We start from the raw sequence: 19,099 nt of genomic DNA, 5'->3' as shown, positions 1-19,099 counted from the left end.
GATCATGAGAGAGAAATCTGGTTTCTTTAAAAAAAATAAACTAGAAAACAGAAACAGTCAAGGGAAAAGAAAGGAATTTCATGTGTTCAAAATGGCACTCCTTGTAGACCAGGGGTCTTCAAACTTGGCCCTTTTATGACTTGTGGACTTCAACTCCCAGAATTCCTCAGCTAGGTACACGTGCCTGGCTGAGGAATTCTGGGAGTTGAAGTCCACAAGTCATAAAAGGGCCAAGTTTGAAGACCCCTGCAATTGAATTTAAGGACATGGAATCCCAGATGATAACTGAATTTCAATTAGGATGCTGGAAAAAATCTGTTTTTTGCTTTTTCCAGGAGTGGTAAATATCTGATGTTCCTTGGCCCCGAGCACAAGTGCGCATTTGCTATTTCTCAATTTCTGTCCCTCTTGAATGTTTTCAGACTTCTCTAGCCTAAAAAACAAGACATCTGTTTACAAAAAAACTGTGTTTCAAAAACCCACGTAGGGAGAGCAAGGCACTTTAAAATGTATAAGTGAATAGGAGTCCTCATGCGTTTTACATTTAAAGCAAATATCAAAGCATGCCAAAATTATACTGGTCAGACAAAGAGACCGTTTCCCCCAATCCCTTAATTTTCACCAGGGTAAATATACCTTCGCATAAAGACTGAGACTCGGAGGAAAAGATTTGCTTTGAAACTTTCGTCCCTCTTATGATGATGATTATTTTTTGTTACATGCCTTTCATAACTCTACCGAAGCAAATTTGTTCAGTTGGTAAGTAGCAATATTTTTTGCTGGCCCTGATTCACTGCAGAAGCTTTCCTTCAGGAGAAAGAAAGAGAGAGGCGAAAACTGGCAGCTCAACTGTTAAACTGGCCTTTGATTACTGGATGTTGAACTGGGCGTGATGTCATCGTTGTAACACGAGCTTCCTGTTCAGCCTTTCGGCTGCCTTTAAATAGCTGTGCCATCCCCAGGAGTTCTCTACCGGTTCCTACGGGCAATCAACTCACCAGGCCAACTCACCAGGCCAATCTACGGCTGCCTCTGACATCCTTGGAAGTGTGTGGAGCCAGCCAGCATGTCGACCTCCTTGAGAGTCAGCCCCTCTGTCCACGGCTATCGCTTCGACACCGCCTTGCGTAAGAAAGCTGTGCCCAACATCTTTGAGAACCTTGATCAGGAGACTCTGGAAAAGCTCTTCAAAAACTCCGGGGACAGGAAAGCAGAGGAAAGAGCTAAGATTATCTTGGCCACTGATCAAGATCTGGAGGAGAAAGCGAGATCACTCATGGCTCTGAAGCAGAGGACCCGAGAGAAATTCTTCCAGTTTCTGAAGTTTGGGAAACATTCCATCAAAATCCACTGAAGAGCCACAAAAGCAAGGTTGTGACTCAAAAAAAAGAGAAAAAAAAGAAAACTGCACAGCTCTTCCGCTGGTGTCATCCTTTTCACTCGCCAGCATCTCCAACGCCTGGTACGAGATGGAGGATGCTTGGACATGACAGTCAGGGGTGTTCAATCCCCACGGACGGTGTGCTTCTTCTGCAGACTCCAAGTTGCACAGTCAAAAGACAACCGAGCGAGTCACTCATCCAATGACAAAAGCAGCAGATCCTGAGCCACAAGGATGGAAAAGTGGTGGAATGGACAGTTGCAACTTTTTCTGGCAGCATGGAGGGAGAAGAGACTCTGTGATTTCTCCTTGAGTAAAATGTCTGCTGCCTGACAGTCTTTCTGGACATATGTTTACTGACTGTGTAAAACCTCCCATAAGGTGCTTTTCTCTCTTGTGCTGGGATCACGGGAGATCAGACAGCAATCCATGTTTATCCATTTGCATTTGCTAAAAATGCACCAGGGGAGCTGCGTCTCATCCACAAGTCAGCAATTCTCCTGAGAGAGAACTTTTTTCCAGGACAGCGTGAAGCAATCCAGTTTCTGCTCCATTTCTTAAAAAGAGTTGCACAAACTTTTTTTTTTTTTTTAAAAAAAGAGTTTCTTCATGACTTCCTGAATTATGAAAGTCTCTTTGAGGCACCACATTCACTTTTTAAAAAAACTATTTCTGCCATAGTGACAGTGCTGTAACGAACTTAACAAGTAATAAGCTATGTTGATGATGCTGTAGTAATGGGCATTAATTTATTGCATATGCTGCATTGTGGAACAAATAAATTATAAGGTTGATATAAATTGCTCTTGATTTGAAATGCTTTCTTTGGCAAGTGAAGCTGGTGTTAAATTTCCTAAAACTTCTTTCCTTTGAAGTGCCGGATCAAAATATCATTCGATAAGGATGCTTTAGAACAGATTTTTTTTTAAACAAAATGAAATATCTTCTTCTTTATTGTAATGGATGAACATTATGAGATGAAACACTGTCTTCTTTAAAGTAAATTTCAATGAAGATTATTTTCAAAATCTTTTTCTAATGCCAGCCCTCAAATCCTGTAAAAATTGAGATAATTCTGAGCATATGCAAAGTAAATTTCATTATGTATATTTAAGAAACACTAGCCCTGATGCATCTGAATTTAGAAATTAAATGGTTTATGTTTGTTGAATCCTCCCAGAAAGCTGCATTCACTTTCCTTCTCTTTGCCTTTGAATTCTTGGTTATCTCTCCAGGCTGTGGGCCCCAGGGAGATTACATCACCAATTTTTTTCATTGCTTTAAGTCCCTTGTGCAATCTCTAACTGCTAGACTGCCTTAAAAGGTATGAAGTACAAACATAAAACATAGAATAACAGAATTGGGAGGGACCTTAGAGGTCTTCTAGTCCAACCCCCTGCTCAAGCAGGAGACCCTATACCATTTCAGACAGGTGGCTGTCCAGTCTCTTCTTAAAAGCCTCCAGTGATGGAGCATCTACTATTTTTGGAGGCAAACTGTTCCACTGGTTCATTGTTCTAACTGTCAGGAAGTTTCTCCTTAGTTCTAGGTTGCTTCTCTCCTCGATAGGTTTTCATCCATTGCTTCTTATCCTGCCTTCAGGAGCCTTGGAAAATAGCTTGACTCCCCCACTTCTTTGTAGCAGCCCCTCAAATATTGAAGCACTGCTATCATGTCCCCCCTCGTCCTTCTTTTCACTAGACTAGACATACCCAAAGATTGTTCCCATTGTATAGCTGAGGTTCAGTGAGGCTCACAGCTTCCCAAAGAAAAGTGAAAATCTCCGTTCCACATCTGGATTCTCAAGATGAAAACATTAACTAGAAGCAGATCAAAACGGCATCCTTTGGAAGTATTTTTCTTGGAAAAAACAAAGTTGCAATGGATGTAAGCCGCATCTCACGGACACTATCCTTGGAATCCAGTTATACAGTAGCGAAAGGGCCATCTTAGCTTATCCGAGTAAATTGGGTAAATTAAATATTATTTAAGTAGGTCCAATCATTCTGCTAATTGCATAGAACAACTTTAGTAGATAAAAAAATTGCCCTGAGCAGTGATTTAGGTACTTATTTTTAACCCGGTCTTTGATGGCTGTTTATTGTTCTACCTGAGCTATTTTACACTTTACAGACCTGGAAACTGAGATTTGTCAATTGAATGCAGGCTTGCCCAAATACTGGTTTAGAAACCAGCCAAAAAGCCTCAAGAATAGTTTTTCTCCTAAGCTTGAGATTTTTCTTTTTCTCATTGTGTGTGTGTGTGTGTGTGTGTGTGTATATACACACACACACAAACACACACACACACACACACACACACACACTGTATATATATATATATGCAGGTCTTGGCGTATTTGGGTCTTTTCCTGTGTAAGATTGAGACTATCTTGGTGACGTTTCAACAAGGTCCAAGATACTCTCAATCTTACACAGGAAAAGACCCGAATACGCCAAGACCTGCATACCTGTGCCCGTGAAAAGCCATGGTACTCTTAGCATGTGGTTTAAGCCATCCCTGCATTTAAGCCAAGATGGGATTTCTTTGGGTATATCAACCCAGCAATGGTACTTGCTTAACCCAGATTTAGGGTTTAGTCTGCATGAACCAGCCCACACTCCTTTTCCAAGAGTTCTCCTGGCACATATGTAAAAGTCTCCTGCCTTGGGCATGATCCCTTCCAGCCCTATGATTTGATGTTTCCATGAGTCCATTTCTTGAGTCTATTTTATCTACAGATGCTTTGCTCAAGGACTCATGTAGACACTATAAGTATCATTTAAAAAAAGATATATACATATATATTTAAATTAAAGTCCCTCTTAAGTTGAAAATAGCAATTGGCACTTCTAACATGTTCAGATCCATAAAGTTCTCTTGGCAATAATTCATTTACCAGACACTTTCTTCTGGAATTTTTAAAAATGTCTCTAGATTATCGTATACTTATAAGATTCCCTGCCCCCCCGCAACCAAGTAATTATCAGAATGATTTATAGCAGTCTTTCTCAACCTTAGCAACTCTAAGATGCATGGACTTCAACTCCCAGAATTCCCCCGCCAGCATGGAATTGTGGGAGTTGAAGTCCACACATCTCAGAATTGCTAAGCTTGAGAATCCCTGGTTTATGGAGTATATTTTTTCTTGGGCTCTTATAGTGGAGAGATACAGATGTGGCTTTATGTCATGCTCTCATGTACTGGCCTTTGGAGGGAGGGGGAACATTTTTCTATTTTTAAACAGTGTATATTCAAGGAGAGGCAGACGTTGTGTAAAAACCTCTGCATGGAAGCATGACTTAATGTCACTTCTGTCTGTTCTCTGAGCTTAAGGGAGGGTGGACTAAAAACAGTGTATTATACCAGTCAGAGAACTTTAGCATATCCCCTCTTACAATGCCATTGAGTATAAGGATCTGAATAGTTCCTAAAGCTAACATACTACATTAAAATGTCTAAAATCAAAAGTTCCCTGAATACAAGTCCCAGTAGAGGATTTGAATCCCATCAGATAACATCTGGCTACCTACGTCTCATAATTCTTGGTAAGAATGAAACTGGTTGTGTAATACCTACCTCTATGTCATGGAAAACATCATCCAAATACTGAGCAGAATTGGGAGGGTAAATATGTCATCACTTTAGAGTCATTGCATTCCCACAATTGCTCCAACCCCTCCTGAATTCCATTAGCCCTTATCTGGCACCAATTTGGTGTTGAAGCTGGAATACTGCAGCCAATTTTGGTCACCATACTACAAAAAAGAAGTTTTAGACCTTGGAAAAAGTTCAGAGAAGAGCAACTAAGATGATCCAAGGCCTGGAGACTAAAACATGAAGAATGGCTGCAGGACTTGGATTTGGCTAGTGTAAAGAAAAGAAGAAATAGGGGAGGCATGATAGCCGTCTTCCAGTATCTGAGGGGCTGCCACAAAGAAGAGGGGGTCAGGTTGTTCACCAGAGCACCAGAAGGAAGGACGAGAAACAATGGTTGGAAATTGACCAAAGATAGAAGCAACCTGGAATTAAGCAGAAACTTCCTGACAGTGAGGACAATTAACTGATGGAGCGGTCTGCCTTCAGAAATTGTGGGTGCTCCATCTCTGGAGGTTGTTAAGAAGAGACTGGCAGTCACTTGTCTAAGATGGTATAGGTTCTCCTGCTTGAGCAGGGGGCTGGACTAGAAGACCTCCAAGGTCCCTTCCAGATTCTATTCTATTCTATTCTATTCTATTCTATTCTATTCTATTCTATTCTATTCTATTCTATTCTACTCTACTCTACTCCATATTGAATTTGGCCATCAGCCATGAAAATTAATTAAGTAAGTTAATTAAATAGAGGTCACCACTGGGGAAAGGATGCCGCAAAGGCCCAATTAAAAGCAAAACCGGAGAACAAGATCTTTCTCCTCTTAAACTGTAAGGAGTATAGAAAGTGAAAATCTTATCCAATCTGAGCTTTCAGGGTGAAGGTACATAGATAAGACTGTTTCCTGTGCAAATTCGTGTACTTAAAATATGCGCAAGGAGTTACGTAAGTGCCTATCTAAGGAAATGTTGAGTTATGACCCAGCTTTAAATCAAAATCAATTCTCCTCCTCTGGTGTTCATGTTTGTGGTATCTATGCCCTATTTTTTTAAGGGTTCATTGAAGAGAAGAACTAGGGGTGATTTGATAGCAGTTTTCCAGAACTTGAGGAGCTGCCACAAAGAAGAGGGGGTCAACCTATATTCTCCAAAGTACCTGAAGGCAGAACAAGAAGTAATCTGTGGAAGATACTAACACTAATACTAATAATAAGGACCTTGGAGGTCTTCTATTCCAACCCCCTGCTCAGGCAGGAAACCATATACCATTTCAAACAAATGGTTGTCAGTCTCTTCTTAAAAATTTCCAGTGTTGGAGCAACCACAACTTCTGGAGGCAAGCAGTTCCACTGGTTAATTCTTCTCACTGTCAGAAAATCTCTCCTTAGTTCTAGGTTGCTTCTCTCTTTGATTAGTTTCCATCCGTTGCTTCTTGTCCTGCCTTCAGGTGCTTTGGAGAATAGCTTGACTCCCTCTTCTCTGGGGCAGCCCCTCAGATATTGGAAACATTGCGATCATGTCTCCCCTCGTCCTTCTCTTCGTTAAACTAGACAGACCCAATTCCAGCAATGTTTTAGCCTCCAGTCTCCTAGTCATCTTTGTTGCTCTTCTCTGTACTCTTTCTAGAGTCTCAACATCTTTTTTACATCACGGTGACCAAAACTGGATGCCGTATTCCAAGTGTGGCCTTACCAAGGCATTGTAAAGTGGTATTAACACTTCATGTGCTCTAGATTCTATCCCTCTGTTAATGCAACCTAGCACTGTGTTGGCCTTTTTGGCAGCTGCAGCACACGGCTGGCTCATATTTAAGTGACTGTCCAGTAGGATCATTAAAGAGAGACCCAACCTAGAAGTAAGGAGAAATTTCCTGACAGTGAGGACAATTAACCAGTGGAACAGCTTGCCGCCAGAAGATGTGGGTGCTTCATCATTGGAGGTGTCATGTCTCAGTCTGAGCCTGAATCTGAGGAGGAAATGGAGCCGGAACAGGACCCTATGGAGGCCCAGGGAGAGAAGTCTGTGGTTTCAGAGGACTGTGGGGAGGAGCAGGCTGGGGCCGGCCAGGGCCCTTCAGGGTTGGAACCGGAGAGACAGAGTTCAGGCGAGGAGCAAAATACACTGCGAGTGACAAAAAAATTATCTAACAAATCTAACAAATATATCCCACTTTCATTTAGTACAGAGATGTTAACAATACTACCACCTCTCTCGAAGTTTAAAGAAATAACTCTATTCTGTGAAATATCTTAAAAAAACTAATAGTCAACTTACTAAAAGCAAACATTCATCAAATATTCTTCTCTTAACTTCATTGAGAAAATAGTAAGTTATCCAATGTAAATAGCCTTATCATTAAAAAGCTGCAATAGTTTTCTGGTCAAATCCAACCTAACCTTTGAACCCCAAAGTCAAAAGAGGCTTCTTCTCTTTATCCTGAAAGAAATCGATCAACAGGCCTTAGCGGGGATGTTTGTCTAAATTGTCCTCAGCATCAGAACCCACGCAATGTTTCACCCAGGTAGCCAGTCTCGCTTTCAAACCTCAGAGAGATTAAGTAGTCCGATACCCTGATTTTTTCCCCCATCTTTGGAATCCATTGGGTAGCTGGTGCTTAAGGGCAGCTTGTGTGCATTGTATTGGTCCCTTCCTGAGTCCTTGCTAATGCAGACTCAATGTCTGTCAGGATGAGCAGGGAGCAGCATTCAGGCAGGGTGGAAAAACTTTCCGGAACAATGCAAGGCCCATTGAAACGGCGCAGCATGTAACAAAACAAGGAAGAGACCCATGCAGGAAACTTCCTGCTGGCAGATGCGGTGCGCTTCCATTAATTCTTCTGACCGAGCCACAGAAGCAGCCTGCCTAGGCAGTTAAATTTATCCGGGTCTGTCTAAGATGCGACAACTCAAATGAGCATGGCTTTGTGCCCTTGGGTTATGCAATGTGGGGAAGCAATGTGACAATATTCTTTCTATGTTGTTGTAAAGAATATAGAGGGTGGTCTTGATTGAGAGATCTTTTACAAATGCAATAGACAGATAAACGTGGCTTAAGTCCATACAAAGATTGAGTGTAGATATAAAAGGTTCAAGGGAGGTGGCCTCTTAATTCACATGAAGAGAAAAGAGAGAAGGGAAACACATTCAGACTTGCAAGATTCTGTTACTATAGCGTTACACACACACACACAAAGCACACTTACTTATATACTTACAATATAGGCTATGATACTAAGTAGTTTTAGGTCTACTTGGTGTCTGTTTCTCGATCTGAACTACCTTGTAAGGTTGATCGGTGCCCAACAGGTTCCCAGCTCCACCACAGAGGAAAAGGGGAAACTTGGCATGCGACAAAGCCCCAAATTCTAGCACTGTAACTTAGGCAAGTCTCTAAGGCAGTGAATGCTCTTGAAATTCCAGATCTGCTACTCAGCCAAACAATGTTGCTTAATTTGGGTTAGGACATTTGGTACCACAAATCAAAGTGAAGTAGTCAGGACTATTGACTACTTTGATTGCAAAAAATGATTATAACAGCAGCAGCAGCAGCAACAACAACAACAATAATGAGATTCTTTAGAGAAAGCTAAGAAATATTGTGTAGGACAAAAGTGTGGTTTAATATAGTAACTGAAAATGTGAGTCTATGAAGTATTCTGTAGTACTACACCAAGGTACTATATAGGGGCTGAGGAACACCTGGCATCCTCCAGAAATTAAGGTAAGCAACCTGTCACCTTCCAGGTGCTTCCTTCTACCATTTATCTCCATCTCCATGAACAAAGATTTCAGGAATTTTGGAACAAAACTTTAGAGGCACTCAGTGAATTACTCTTGAAATATTCAGGTAGTCCTTATGGCCATTTGTTTAGCGGCTGTTCAAATTTACAATGGCTCTGAAAAAAGTGTCCGATCCTCACACATATGACCATTGCAGAATCCTTGTGGTCAAGGGATCTTGATTTGGCCACTTGGCAACCAGCATAGCCAAAGGCTAAAACATATAAAGAATGGTTGCAGGAATTGGCATGTCTAGTCTAGGAAACGGGTGAGATGATAACAGCTTTCCAATATCTAAGAGGTTGCCACAAAGAAGAGGGAGTCAAGCTATTCTCCAAAGCACCTGAAGACAAGACAAAAAGCAATGGATGGAAACTAATCAAAGAGAGAAGCAATTTAGAAATAAGGAGAGATTTCCTGACAGTTAGAACAATTAACCAGTGGAACAACTTGGCTCCTAGATGTTGTGAATACTCCAACACTAGAAGTCTTTAAGAAGAGACTGGACAGCCATTTGTCTGAAATGGTATAGGGTTTCCTGCCTGAGCAGGGGGTTGGACTAGAAGACCTCCAAGGTCCCTTCCAACTCTGTTTTTATTATGATATATTTATGACAGTTGTAATGTCCTGGGGGCCATCTGATTGCCATTCCTAGCCTTTCCAGCTAGCTTCCAGTGAGCAAAATCAAAGGAGGAAACTGGATTCATTTAACAACCGAAGCGCAAAGGTCATAAAATTCAGTGTGACTTGCTTAATGACTGCATTGCTTAGCGAGGACGGTTCTGATCCCAGTCCACCTTTACAATGACTAAAGCTGCATCCGAGCCAACGTATCTGCAAATTGGAGACATCTTTTCCCTGGCTGCTCTCGCAAATTCCTTGGCCCAGTGATGCAATCCTATTGTGAGAACAGAAGAAGACCGGGACATCAGGTCAGAGGCCAGCTGGAGGTTCATAATATCTCAGATGTTTTAAGGGCATTGAGCCAGAAGTTCACTTCCCCTGCAAATGCCAAGCCAAACTGTGAACAGTTATTAACTCAAACGGTCCAAAGAGTACTATAAATGCTTTTGGGGGGGGGGGTTAAACAGAAGATGTGCTACAGTGTGAAAATGCCACTGTTTATTGCTACCTCTAGAGAGAAACAGAGCAGGTTGGATTGCTGGTTTCTCACCTACAAATGACTGAATGCTAATGGCCCCCCAGGCATTCAGCTCTGTTGTCCAAGTGCTGTAGATCCATCCGTCTCCTGCTCCCAGAAGGATCAAAGCTAATAAACAAGCCAAAAATAATTGCTTTCAGACCTATAAGCTGCGGCCCTAGGAAAACCAAACAGAAAGCAGTGGGACTTTGGGCTACATTTATACTGGGCTCACGGCCCTGTTCTTTCATTCCAAGCTTTTACAGCTGAGATAAATAAGGGCTTAGTTGTTTTTGTCAGAAGGCCCTGAAGCTAGAAAGGACCTATGACACCAAAGAACGAAGATGGTTGTGCCAGAATATCCTGCAACTCCAGCCAATATTACTAATGGGTTCTGGAAAAAATGGTGTGGAAATGTAGCTTGTTTGGATGCCCTAAAGCGAGATTGTTGGTAGTTGCTTTGTTGTTGTTGTTAGTTGCGAAGTCGTCTCCTACCCATCGCGACCCCATGGGCAACCTTCTTCCAGGCCTTCCTGTCCTCTGCCATCTTCTGGAGTCCATTTAAGTTCACACCTACTGCTTCAGTGACTCCATCCAGCCACCTCATTCTCTGTCGTCCCCTTCTTCTCTTGTCCTCCACCTTTCCCAGCATTAGGCTCTTCTCCAGTGAGTCCTTCCTTTTCATTAGGTGGCCAAAGTACTTGAGTTTCAACTTCAGGATCTGACCTTCTAAAGAGCAGTCAGAGTTGATCTCCTCTAGGACTGACCAGTTGGATTGCCTTGCAGTCCAGGGGACTCGCAGGCGTCTTCTCCAGTACCGTAGTTCAAAGGCCCCAATTCTTTGGCGCTCAGCCTTTCTTACGGTCCAACTTTCACAGCCATACATTGCATGGCCTTGACTATTCACACTTTTGTTGGCAGGGTGATGTCTCTGCTTTTTAGTATGCTGTCTAGATTTGCCATAGCTTTCCTCCCAGGAGCAAGCGTCTTTTAATTTCTTGGCTGCAGTCCCCATAAGGACTTCATAAGGATTTCAAAAAAGAGGATGAGGCTCATACGTAGTTTGTGCCGACAGCAGAATTGTATAATTTGGACTAACATCTCACCTGTTTATTGAATGGCATGCAAAAAATTGATAAATAGGCTCAAGGATGTTGAGCGTCCATAGAGATCCTAGTCTTCATTCAGACAAATCGGTAGGATGCCCTTAGTCCTTATTGGCTGGCTCAAGATGGCACATACAGGATATTCTTCTAAAACAGCTTTCTAAAACCCATCACAGTTGCTGAATTACTCTAATTCCCAGCCAGATGTATTGCTAGTTTGGAAGTGTTGGGTGCTAAGGATTGCCCCACCTTTGGGAAGGCCCTGTGAGTTTAATGGATGCCGGTTACACTAATTCAACCTCCAGATACGTCATTCCATAAATCAATTCACCCAAAGGTCTCAGGAACCTTGAAAAAGGAAGATGGAAGTGCAACACAAACAAAACCATCTACAATGAAAGGAGGCACTGTTTCCAAGTCAACAACATTCGCATGCAGCAATTTAGTGCATCTTAAAAATAAAAAAGAAAGCCCAGTGAAGTTTATAGCTTGGTTTTGTGGCGGGGTCCTCCTGGCTGAAGGCTGTATGTCTCTGTGACGTTCAAAAAAGCCCAGTTTTATTGTTCAGAGTCTCCCAGTGCCAATACTCTCTCTCACACACATAGACACACAGGGGCATTTGGTTTTCAGGCCGGAAGTGGAATGGATTAATGTCAATTCCAAGGATTAATGATCCAAACTCTAATTAGAGTGGGTTTGAAGGTTTCCTGGGAAGTGAATTGAACCGTGGTCCCAGAACTCGAGTAAAATGACTAAGAATTAAAACAGGGCAGTTCATGATTAGCCAGGGGTTCATCATGGACTGAAGTGAGTTTGCAATTCTCAATAACAGGAAGAAAAGGCCGGCTTATCTACTTTCTATGTAAAAGGTCTCAATCATTCAGTTCTTGGCGTCTTCTGGCCCAACTGTAACTGGGCTTGCAGATTGTGCTTTCTCAAATAACGTGAGGGTTGTTATCCTTTATTTTGCCAGCCCTTGGACGTGTCTCTCTGCTTAGTTTACCTCTGTTATCCTGTTGTACTGCATGAAAGCATGCTGTAGAGAAAGGTGCAGTGGACTATGGGAGTTGTAGTGTTCTCAGGGATTATTGCAGTGCATGAAGCCCTTTGGAAAACTTCAAGTCAGAAGTGGAAGAAAGATAAATCAAATGGAAGTAAGGTTAAATTAAGGTCCAGGAGGAAGGGAGGGAGGGAGGAAAGAAGGAAGGAGGGAGGGAGGGAGGAAGGAAGGAAGGAGGGAGGGAGGGAGGAAGGAAGGAAGGAAGGAGGGAGGGAGGAAGGAAGGAAGGAAGGAAGGAAGGAAAAGGAAGGAAGAAAGGAGGGAGGGAGGAAGGAAGGAAGGAAGGAGGGAGGAAGGAAGGAAGGAAGGAAGGAAGGAAAAGGAAGGAAGAAAGGAGGGAGGGAGGGAGGAAGGAAGGAAGGAAGGAAGGAAGGAAGGAAGGAGGGAGGGAGGAAGGAAGGAAGGAAGGAAGGAGGGAGGAAGAAAAGAAGGGGGGAGGGAGGGAGGGAGGGAGGGAGGAAGGAAGGAAGGAAGGAAGGAAGGAAGGAAGGAAGGAAGGAAGGAAGGACACCTTTTCTTCTACTGATTTCAAAGTTATGGCTGGACTTTGAGACACTGCTGTGAAAAATGAGTTTTTAACCTTGCATAATAGCCAGCCCAGAAGACAAGTAAACAATGGACTTTCTCTTTTCTGCACCCACCCTTAAATTTCAATTACTTTGGCAGCATTTCTGTGCACCTTATTACTTGGAGATAATAGCCAGTTAACAATGAGATACGGACAGTTCTGGTCACCCAGACTGACAAGCAAACATTAAATCAGCTCCAGGGAGAACAATGCCTTCTATTCATGGGGCTTGCAAAGGTGCATAGTGTACAATAGTTCTGCTGCCTGTATACTTTTATCACTCTTTTGTAAAAGACCAGTAAAACAAACTATAGATCTTGTTATTTGTAGTCCTTTCTCCGCTAGCCATGGACAATATTTTCCAGGATCCGCTCATAATAAATAAAATTACATTGCATACTTATTTATTTATGAGACTTATATACCATTTTAAGTGCAAGCACTCTCTAAGCGGTATACACCAGTAAGCAATGTATATATATATTTACATTGCCCCCAACAATCTGGGTCCTCATTTTACCTACCCTGGAAGGATGGAAGGCTGAGTCAACCTTGAGCCAGTGAGATTTGAACCATTGACCTGCTGAACACAGTCAGCTAAAGTGGCCTGCAGTACTGCACTCTATCTGCTGCGCCACCTCAGCGCCTACTTCCTGTTTAACTTTGGTCATAGTCTTTTCTGAACCCAGCACAAATTGAAAGTCCCCACTGCTGAATTAGCAGTTATTTATTTCTTCCAAGAGAAGTTGAATTTATCAGTCAGGGTGAGCCAAGACCAGGGACTCACCCTCAAAGACTTGTTTCAGTCATTATTTCAAGTGGGCAAAATCTCATTAAAAGCATCTAAGCAAGAGGAAATGGGGTTGCCCCGTTCTCAGATGACTGGGGTTCACCCAATGAAGCTCACTGGAAGGAGATTTAGAGCAGACTAAATAAGCACATCTTCACACAGAACACAATTAACCTGAGGAAGTCGTTGCCCCGAGACTTGATGCTAGCTTCTCAACTGAATGAATTGGGAAGGAGATTAAATATATTCATGGACAGATCTAACCTGACTATCTAGGGTTCGTGTTCCTAAATTCCAGTTATAGGGGAACATGATTGGAAAAGGGCTACTGTAGGTCTTTATTTCCTGCTTGGGAATATCCCAAATTCTCTGGGAAACATTGGGTTGGCCCTGCAAGAGACAAAATGTCAAAATGGAACTTGACTTGAATTAGCAGAGCTATTGTTATGTTATTATGGTCAATGGTAAGGATATAACATCAATCAAAATGCTGTTGTAGGAGGGATTGACAGTTTCTTGTCTACTTTCTCAAATCTTTTTGATATGGCTTCTACGGAAACATGGTGTATAATCTGTTCCCCTGATTCCTGGTTTGGCATCTGAATTCCCTTTGGCCTGCCTAACTTATAAACACACATCCAGAAAATTGATTGGTACTATTCCCATGAGTCAGTTCCTTGTCACTCAGCGTCATGGAAAGAAGTTTAGTTCAGCCTGGTCCAGCATTTTGATACCTTAATGTATTCTGTTTAGAGAATAAACAAGCCTGTTTACACTGCTAATCTCGACCCATTTCCTGCCTGGTTACCTCTGGAATTGGAGAAAACTCTACTTGGTTTAAAATTGGACTCACCCTTTCCCCATTTATTATAGAATTAGGAAAAGATCTTTCCAGTACTTATTCTTGCCCAATCTAGTAACCACCAGATGTTTTGGAGTCCAAACTCCTGGAATCATCAGCTAGAATTCTGAAAACTGGGCTCTCAACAGATCTAGAAGTTACCTTGGTGATAACTCTAGAGCTTCTTTCTCAGCTCCAAAAAGTTACAACTTTCTGCAAAATGAACTGTCATAGGGTTGAGCCATAGGATATTTGTAAGAATAGAATCTGTTCTGAGGTCATCTAGAGATAGTCGTATGTGAATCAGACTTGAGTTGGCTGTCCAATTCATTCACAAAAGTGTACTCTTAAGAGCTATAGGAATTGTTCACATTAACCCTGATTCTACTTAACCAGCTTGTATATACTGCTTAAGTTTTGATACAGGCATCAACAGAGATATCTAATTAAGCATTTTTAAGTAGAGATACTTCAAGAACTCATCTCTGGATTTCGCCTTGGTTTCTGAGATTGAAATGACCTTGTCTTGCAGCTGTAATGGAATGACAGAATTTTCTTTTTTTAAATAAAGTATACATCCTTGCCTGTCTGTCTCTTCCAGTCCGTTACTATTGGCTGTGCCTGATGGAAGTTGGAATCCAAAATATCTAAAGGTAGCAGGTCACCCATTCTTGTTCCATAATCCATTCTTACTCCATAACCAAATAGGGGCAATCTCCTGATTTTTAAATTTACTTTAAAAAAGATGGATTGGCAATCCTGATTTGCATGTTTTTGTCAAAGATTTAAAAAAAGCAGAACAAGCTGCTTTTTAAAAAGGAAATGGGAAAGAAAAACAGCTGAACCATATCCTTTCCCAGTCTTGTGCCTTTGCAATGCAAATTCCAATCAGCCCAGACTATACCTATCTTTTTCCTAACTTGGGCATGTTCTATGAGTATAAAATGATCTGATCCTGCTTTGAAAAGCTTAACAGAGTAACCTAGGGATAAAGTCCAGAATGCATAATTTTACTGCCTTAATGGTAAAAATAATGCTTATTCCAAGTTCTGACAGAGGCAGATACTTAGAAACAGAGGATTTTCCATTAAGAGCCCAAGGAATCAAGTTAACACCCCGCTTACTTTTCTGGCTGCAATCACTCAAAACATACCTCACTTTATTTGTAAACCAACCTACCATATATATTCGGTATAGTATAAGGATACACACATATACAAATACAGAGAGATGATGTATGACTTGGGGCCTTGTTCCATACAGATTCTGCCTACTTAAGGGGACAGACCATAGGATAGAGACCATAGTTATCCACCACTGATTTAGAGGTTACCCAACTCCAAGTAACCCTGAAGAGCTAACACTTAAAAATAGTAAGAACAATAAAAAACAAACAGGTCGGAAGCATTCAGAATGTCTATTTATAGATCAAGAACAGCTTCTTTATAGAACTGTTCTAATTTGGTGGCCATCGTCATACTTAGTGAATTCCTTGTTTCCTCCTGAGTCAATTTTCACCTCATTGCTTCAAAAATCCTCTTTTTCTGCCGAAGAAGCTGTGGCTTCTCTAACCTTCTTTTTTGGGAAGTTCCAAATTTATTTGGTATTTCCTAGGGTGGGTTTGTTTTAGCCACTTCAGCGAAGGGTAAGAGTGCAAGGGATGGTGTGCCAGAATTACTTCCAAAGAGAAGAAGAGTCAAATATTCTCCCTTAGAATTTGATGGCGCTAACAGGATAACAGGGTTGGAAAAGACCTTGGACGTCATCTAGTCCAACTTTAACTATCCTGCAATTTGCTGCCTTTTGTCTCCGTGAATGGCATCTCACATTGTGAACCAAGAAGATAATTTTTTCTTTGTCCCCGTTTTCTGCACCGTGCATGATTTTTTTTAATGATTCTGCCAACCATTCTCAGCTAACAATGAAACAAAGAATTTACCCTTCCTTCCTTCCTTTCTTCCTTCCTTCCTTCCTTCCTTCCTTCCTTCCTTCCTTCCTTCCTTCCTTCCTTTCTTTCTTTTTGCTTGTCCAAGGAAAGCGAGATCTTTAACATAAAGAGAAAGAACAAAATGAACCCCAAACCCTGCGCAGTTTTTCTAGAAGCGGAGGCCAGATGGGCAGATATTTCTGGATAGGATTAAACTCCATCCATCCAGAAAGTAATCGAGGATAGGAAAGGCTGCTCCCTCCTCAAAGAGATATTGAAGACAATGCAGGGCAGATATTACAGAACTAAAGAGGCATTTTGAAAATTCAGCGAGATAAAGCAGGAACAAGTGAACAAGTCATAGCTGGTTGCTTTGCTCTGCCTTACCAAACACAATAGCACATAATTAGGTTGTAAAATCCTCGCCTGCTATTTAGATAGGCAGGCTGGCTAATCTGTTCAGAAACTCCTCCTTACTATAAATAACGCCCTGACTCAGTTCTTTTGAGAACAGTGATAATCAGCTATTTAGGGGGAACCTGTTACTGGAAAACAGCCAGGAGCTACAGAAGAGCAAAGAGAACTAGGCTGAAGGAGAACAGCAGCCTATAATTCATTTCTATGGTATCAACAACAGTTCATTACTCTTTGACACTTGACAGCCAGACTTTTTTTTTCTGTCCTTCTGTTCAAACAGGCCAGGCTCACAGCTTCTCCACCCAGATTGTGAAAATTTGTCACAGCTCAGGTTATCAGATATCTGAGGGACATTTGGAAATGAGGACAAAGGGGGAAGTGGGGAGGATGACACAGGAATTATTTAACATTCTTGGCACCCACAATAAAAATTAGTGAAGAAAGAAGGAAAGAAAGAAAAAAACAAAGAGAAAGAAAAAGAAAGAAGGAAGGAAGGAAGGAAGGAAGGAAGGAAGGAAAGAAAGAAAGAAAGAAAGAAAGAAAGAAAGAAAGAAAGAAAGAAAGAAAGAAAGAAAGAAAGAAGACAAGTACTTAGGTCTACATGTATATGAAATTCCTTTTTTTGACTGAGAAAATCTGATTTTTCAATAGCAGAGAAAAAGCCTTCAGCCTGATTAAGATTAAGGTCTGGTCAGTTTTACACAGGACCCTAGCAGAAACCTTGGGATGGTAGCCAAGGTCACAGAGTTGATCTTATTAACTTGTGGTTAGCACTTATTAAGGGAGCTTTGCAAGTGGAAAGAAGATGCTGAGAGAGAGACAGCTGGTAGGTAACACAAAAAGGCAGGCAATATTTGATTTTAAGGCTCTGCTTGCCACAGGGAGGACATGAGAATAAAAAGAACATGGCCTCCTTTTGTCAGAGGTCTGGTAACTCTAAATCACAGCCCAAACAGGCTTTCAAAGCATCATTTCAAAACTGTGAACAAAGAAGTATTTATTTGGCAAAGATGTATCCACTACATGGGATTATTTCCCATGTATTGTGTGCAAAAATGCATGTCAAGTCTAGCATAGGTTTTTTTTTTTTTGAAATATCTGTATTCATTTGCTGCTGTTGTTATACAAATATTCCGGGGCAGGCAAGCTGAACACAGAATTCAATCTCTCATCTAAATTCATAGGCAGGTAGTCTTCAACTTACAACAGTTTGGTTAGTGACAATTCGAAGTTACAATGCCACTGAAAAAGTGACCATTGACCTTTTTTCACAGTTATGAACCTTTGCGGCATCCTCATAATCACGTGATCAAAATTCAGATGCTTGGCAACTGACTCATATTTATGACGGTCACATAAACACTTAACAACTATGACAAGAAAGGTCATGAAATGGGAGCCACTTAACAAGTGTCGCACTTAGCAACAGAAATTTTGGGATCAATTTTGGTCATAAGTCGAGGACTATCTATATAAATTAAACCCGAGTTACGTAGCTTAGCCTAATTTTTTTCCTTCACGCCTTCGTATTTGCTCTGCAGTCCAAGTTGCTCCCTTATTCCAGGGCCAGGTAAAATGTCCCTCCCTCTCTCATGATCCTCTCATTTGGCAATCTGAGACTTTTTTCCCCAGTCCTTTTCTACATTAGCAGAAGATTTTGTGAAGATAGCTGGGCTTTGACTAAATGATAAATCCTTCTCCCCTTATATCACTCCGCTGAACACCCCACAGATTTCCACAAGTAAATAGATTAAGCTATAATGTAATATTTAATTACAGGATTTATAACATGGCTCTTCCACAGCATCTCAGGTAAGTGCTTGTTATTGATAGAAAGGGATGGGCTCCATTAATCATGTCCTTCTTCTAAGGAGTAAAATCTAAACATGAGGGATGGGATCAAGGGAATTTGGGGCCCATCGCTCATCAGATGCCAAAAGCTCTGGCATTCGTCCCAGACATCTCCAGATTGAAGGGAAAGATGTCTACAGCTCTGGAGAAATAGGTGATGTTGGTCCCGTGCCAGAAAAATGAAACATGTGTTTTGTCATTTATTGTTCTCGTTCAGAGTTTTGAAGAAAATAAAGCATTCCCACATCAGTTCTCATGTGCGATGGTTTTCACGGTCATACAGTACATGGGTCTGGGCCTTTCCTTGTTGTGTTGTCCAATAATCATAGCAATTCACAGATGAATTAAAAAGAAAGGCTATAATAAGCCAGCTTGCTCAACTATGCATGATCAGTTGTGGTTATTTATCAGATGTGTTGGAGAAATGCTCAAACGCATTTTCTTTTCCATTAAGATTTGGATTCTCCAAAAGTAATCTTTCTGTCTTTGGGCATACAGTAACTGAAGTGTCTTTATACATCCTAGACAGAAGAAGACAGATGAACAAGAGTTGGAAGGGACCTTGGAGATCTTCTACCCTAAACCCCTGCTCAGGCAAGAAACCATATCCCATTTCAGACAAATGGCTGCCCAATCTCTTCTTAA

At 41.4% G+C, this 19,099-nt stretch overlaps 1 protein-coding gene across 1 annotated transcript; it reads left to right on the top strand.

The window, feature by feature from the left end:
- The first annotated feature begins 713 nt into the window (after positions 1-713).
- TCIM (transcriptional and immune response regulator) lies at positions 714-2,557 on the top strand. Its single transcript, XM_039354305.1, has one exon. The coding sequence runs from the start codon at positions 1,067-1,069 to the stop codon at positions 1,352-1,354; it is 288 nt and encodes a 95-aa protein (XP_039210239.1). The 5' UTR covers positions 714-1,066; the 3' UTR covers positions 1,355-2,557.
- Positions 2,558-19,099: the final 16,542 nt, after the last annotated feature.

The sequence above is a fragment of the Crotalus tigris genome, unplaced genomic scaffold (assembly GCF_016545835.1).
Source record: "Crotalus tigris isolate CLP2741 ecotype Arizona unplaced genomic scaffold, ASM1654583v1 scf7180000018549.3470463, whole genome shotgun sequence".
NCBI classification, from domain to species: Eukaryota; Metazoa; Chordata; class Lepidosauria; order Squamata; family Viperidae; genus Crotalus; species Crotalus tigris.
Note: the sequence above shows the minus strand (reverse complement) of the source record. Positions and strands in the feature narration are given on the sequence as shown.

Excerpts from the sequence above, each read along its gene's own strand:
- TCIM (XM_039354305.1), top strand. The coding sequence starts at position 1,067 with ATGTCGACCTCCTTGAGAGTCAGCCCCTCTGTCCACGGCTATCGCTTC.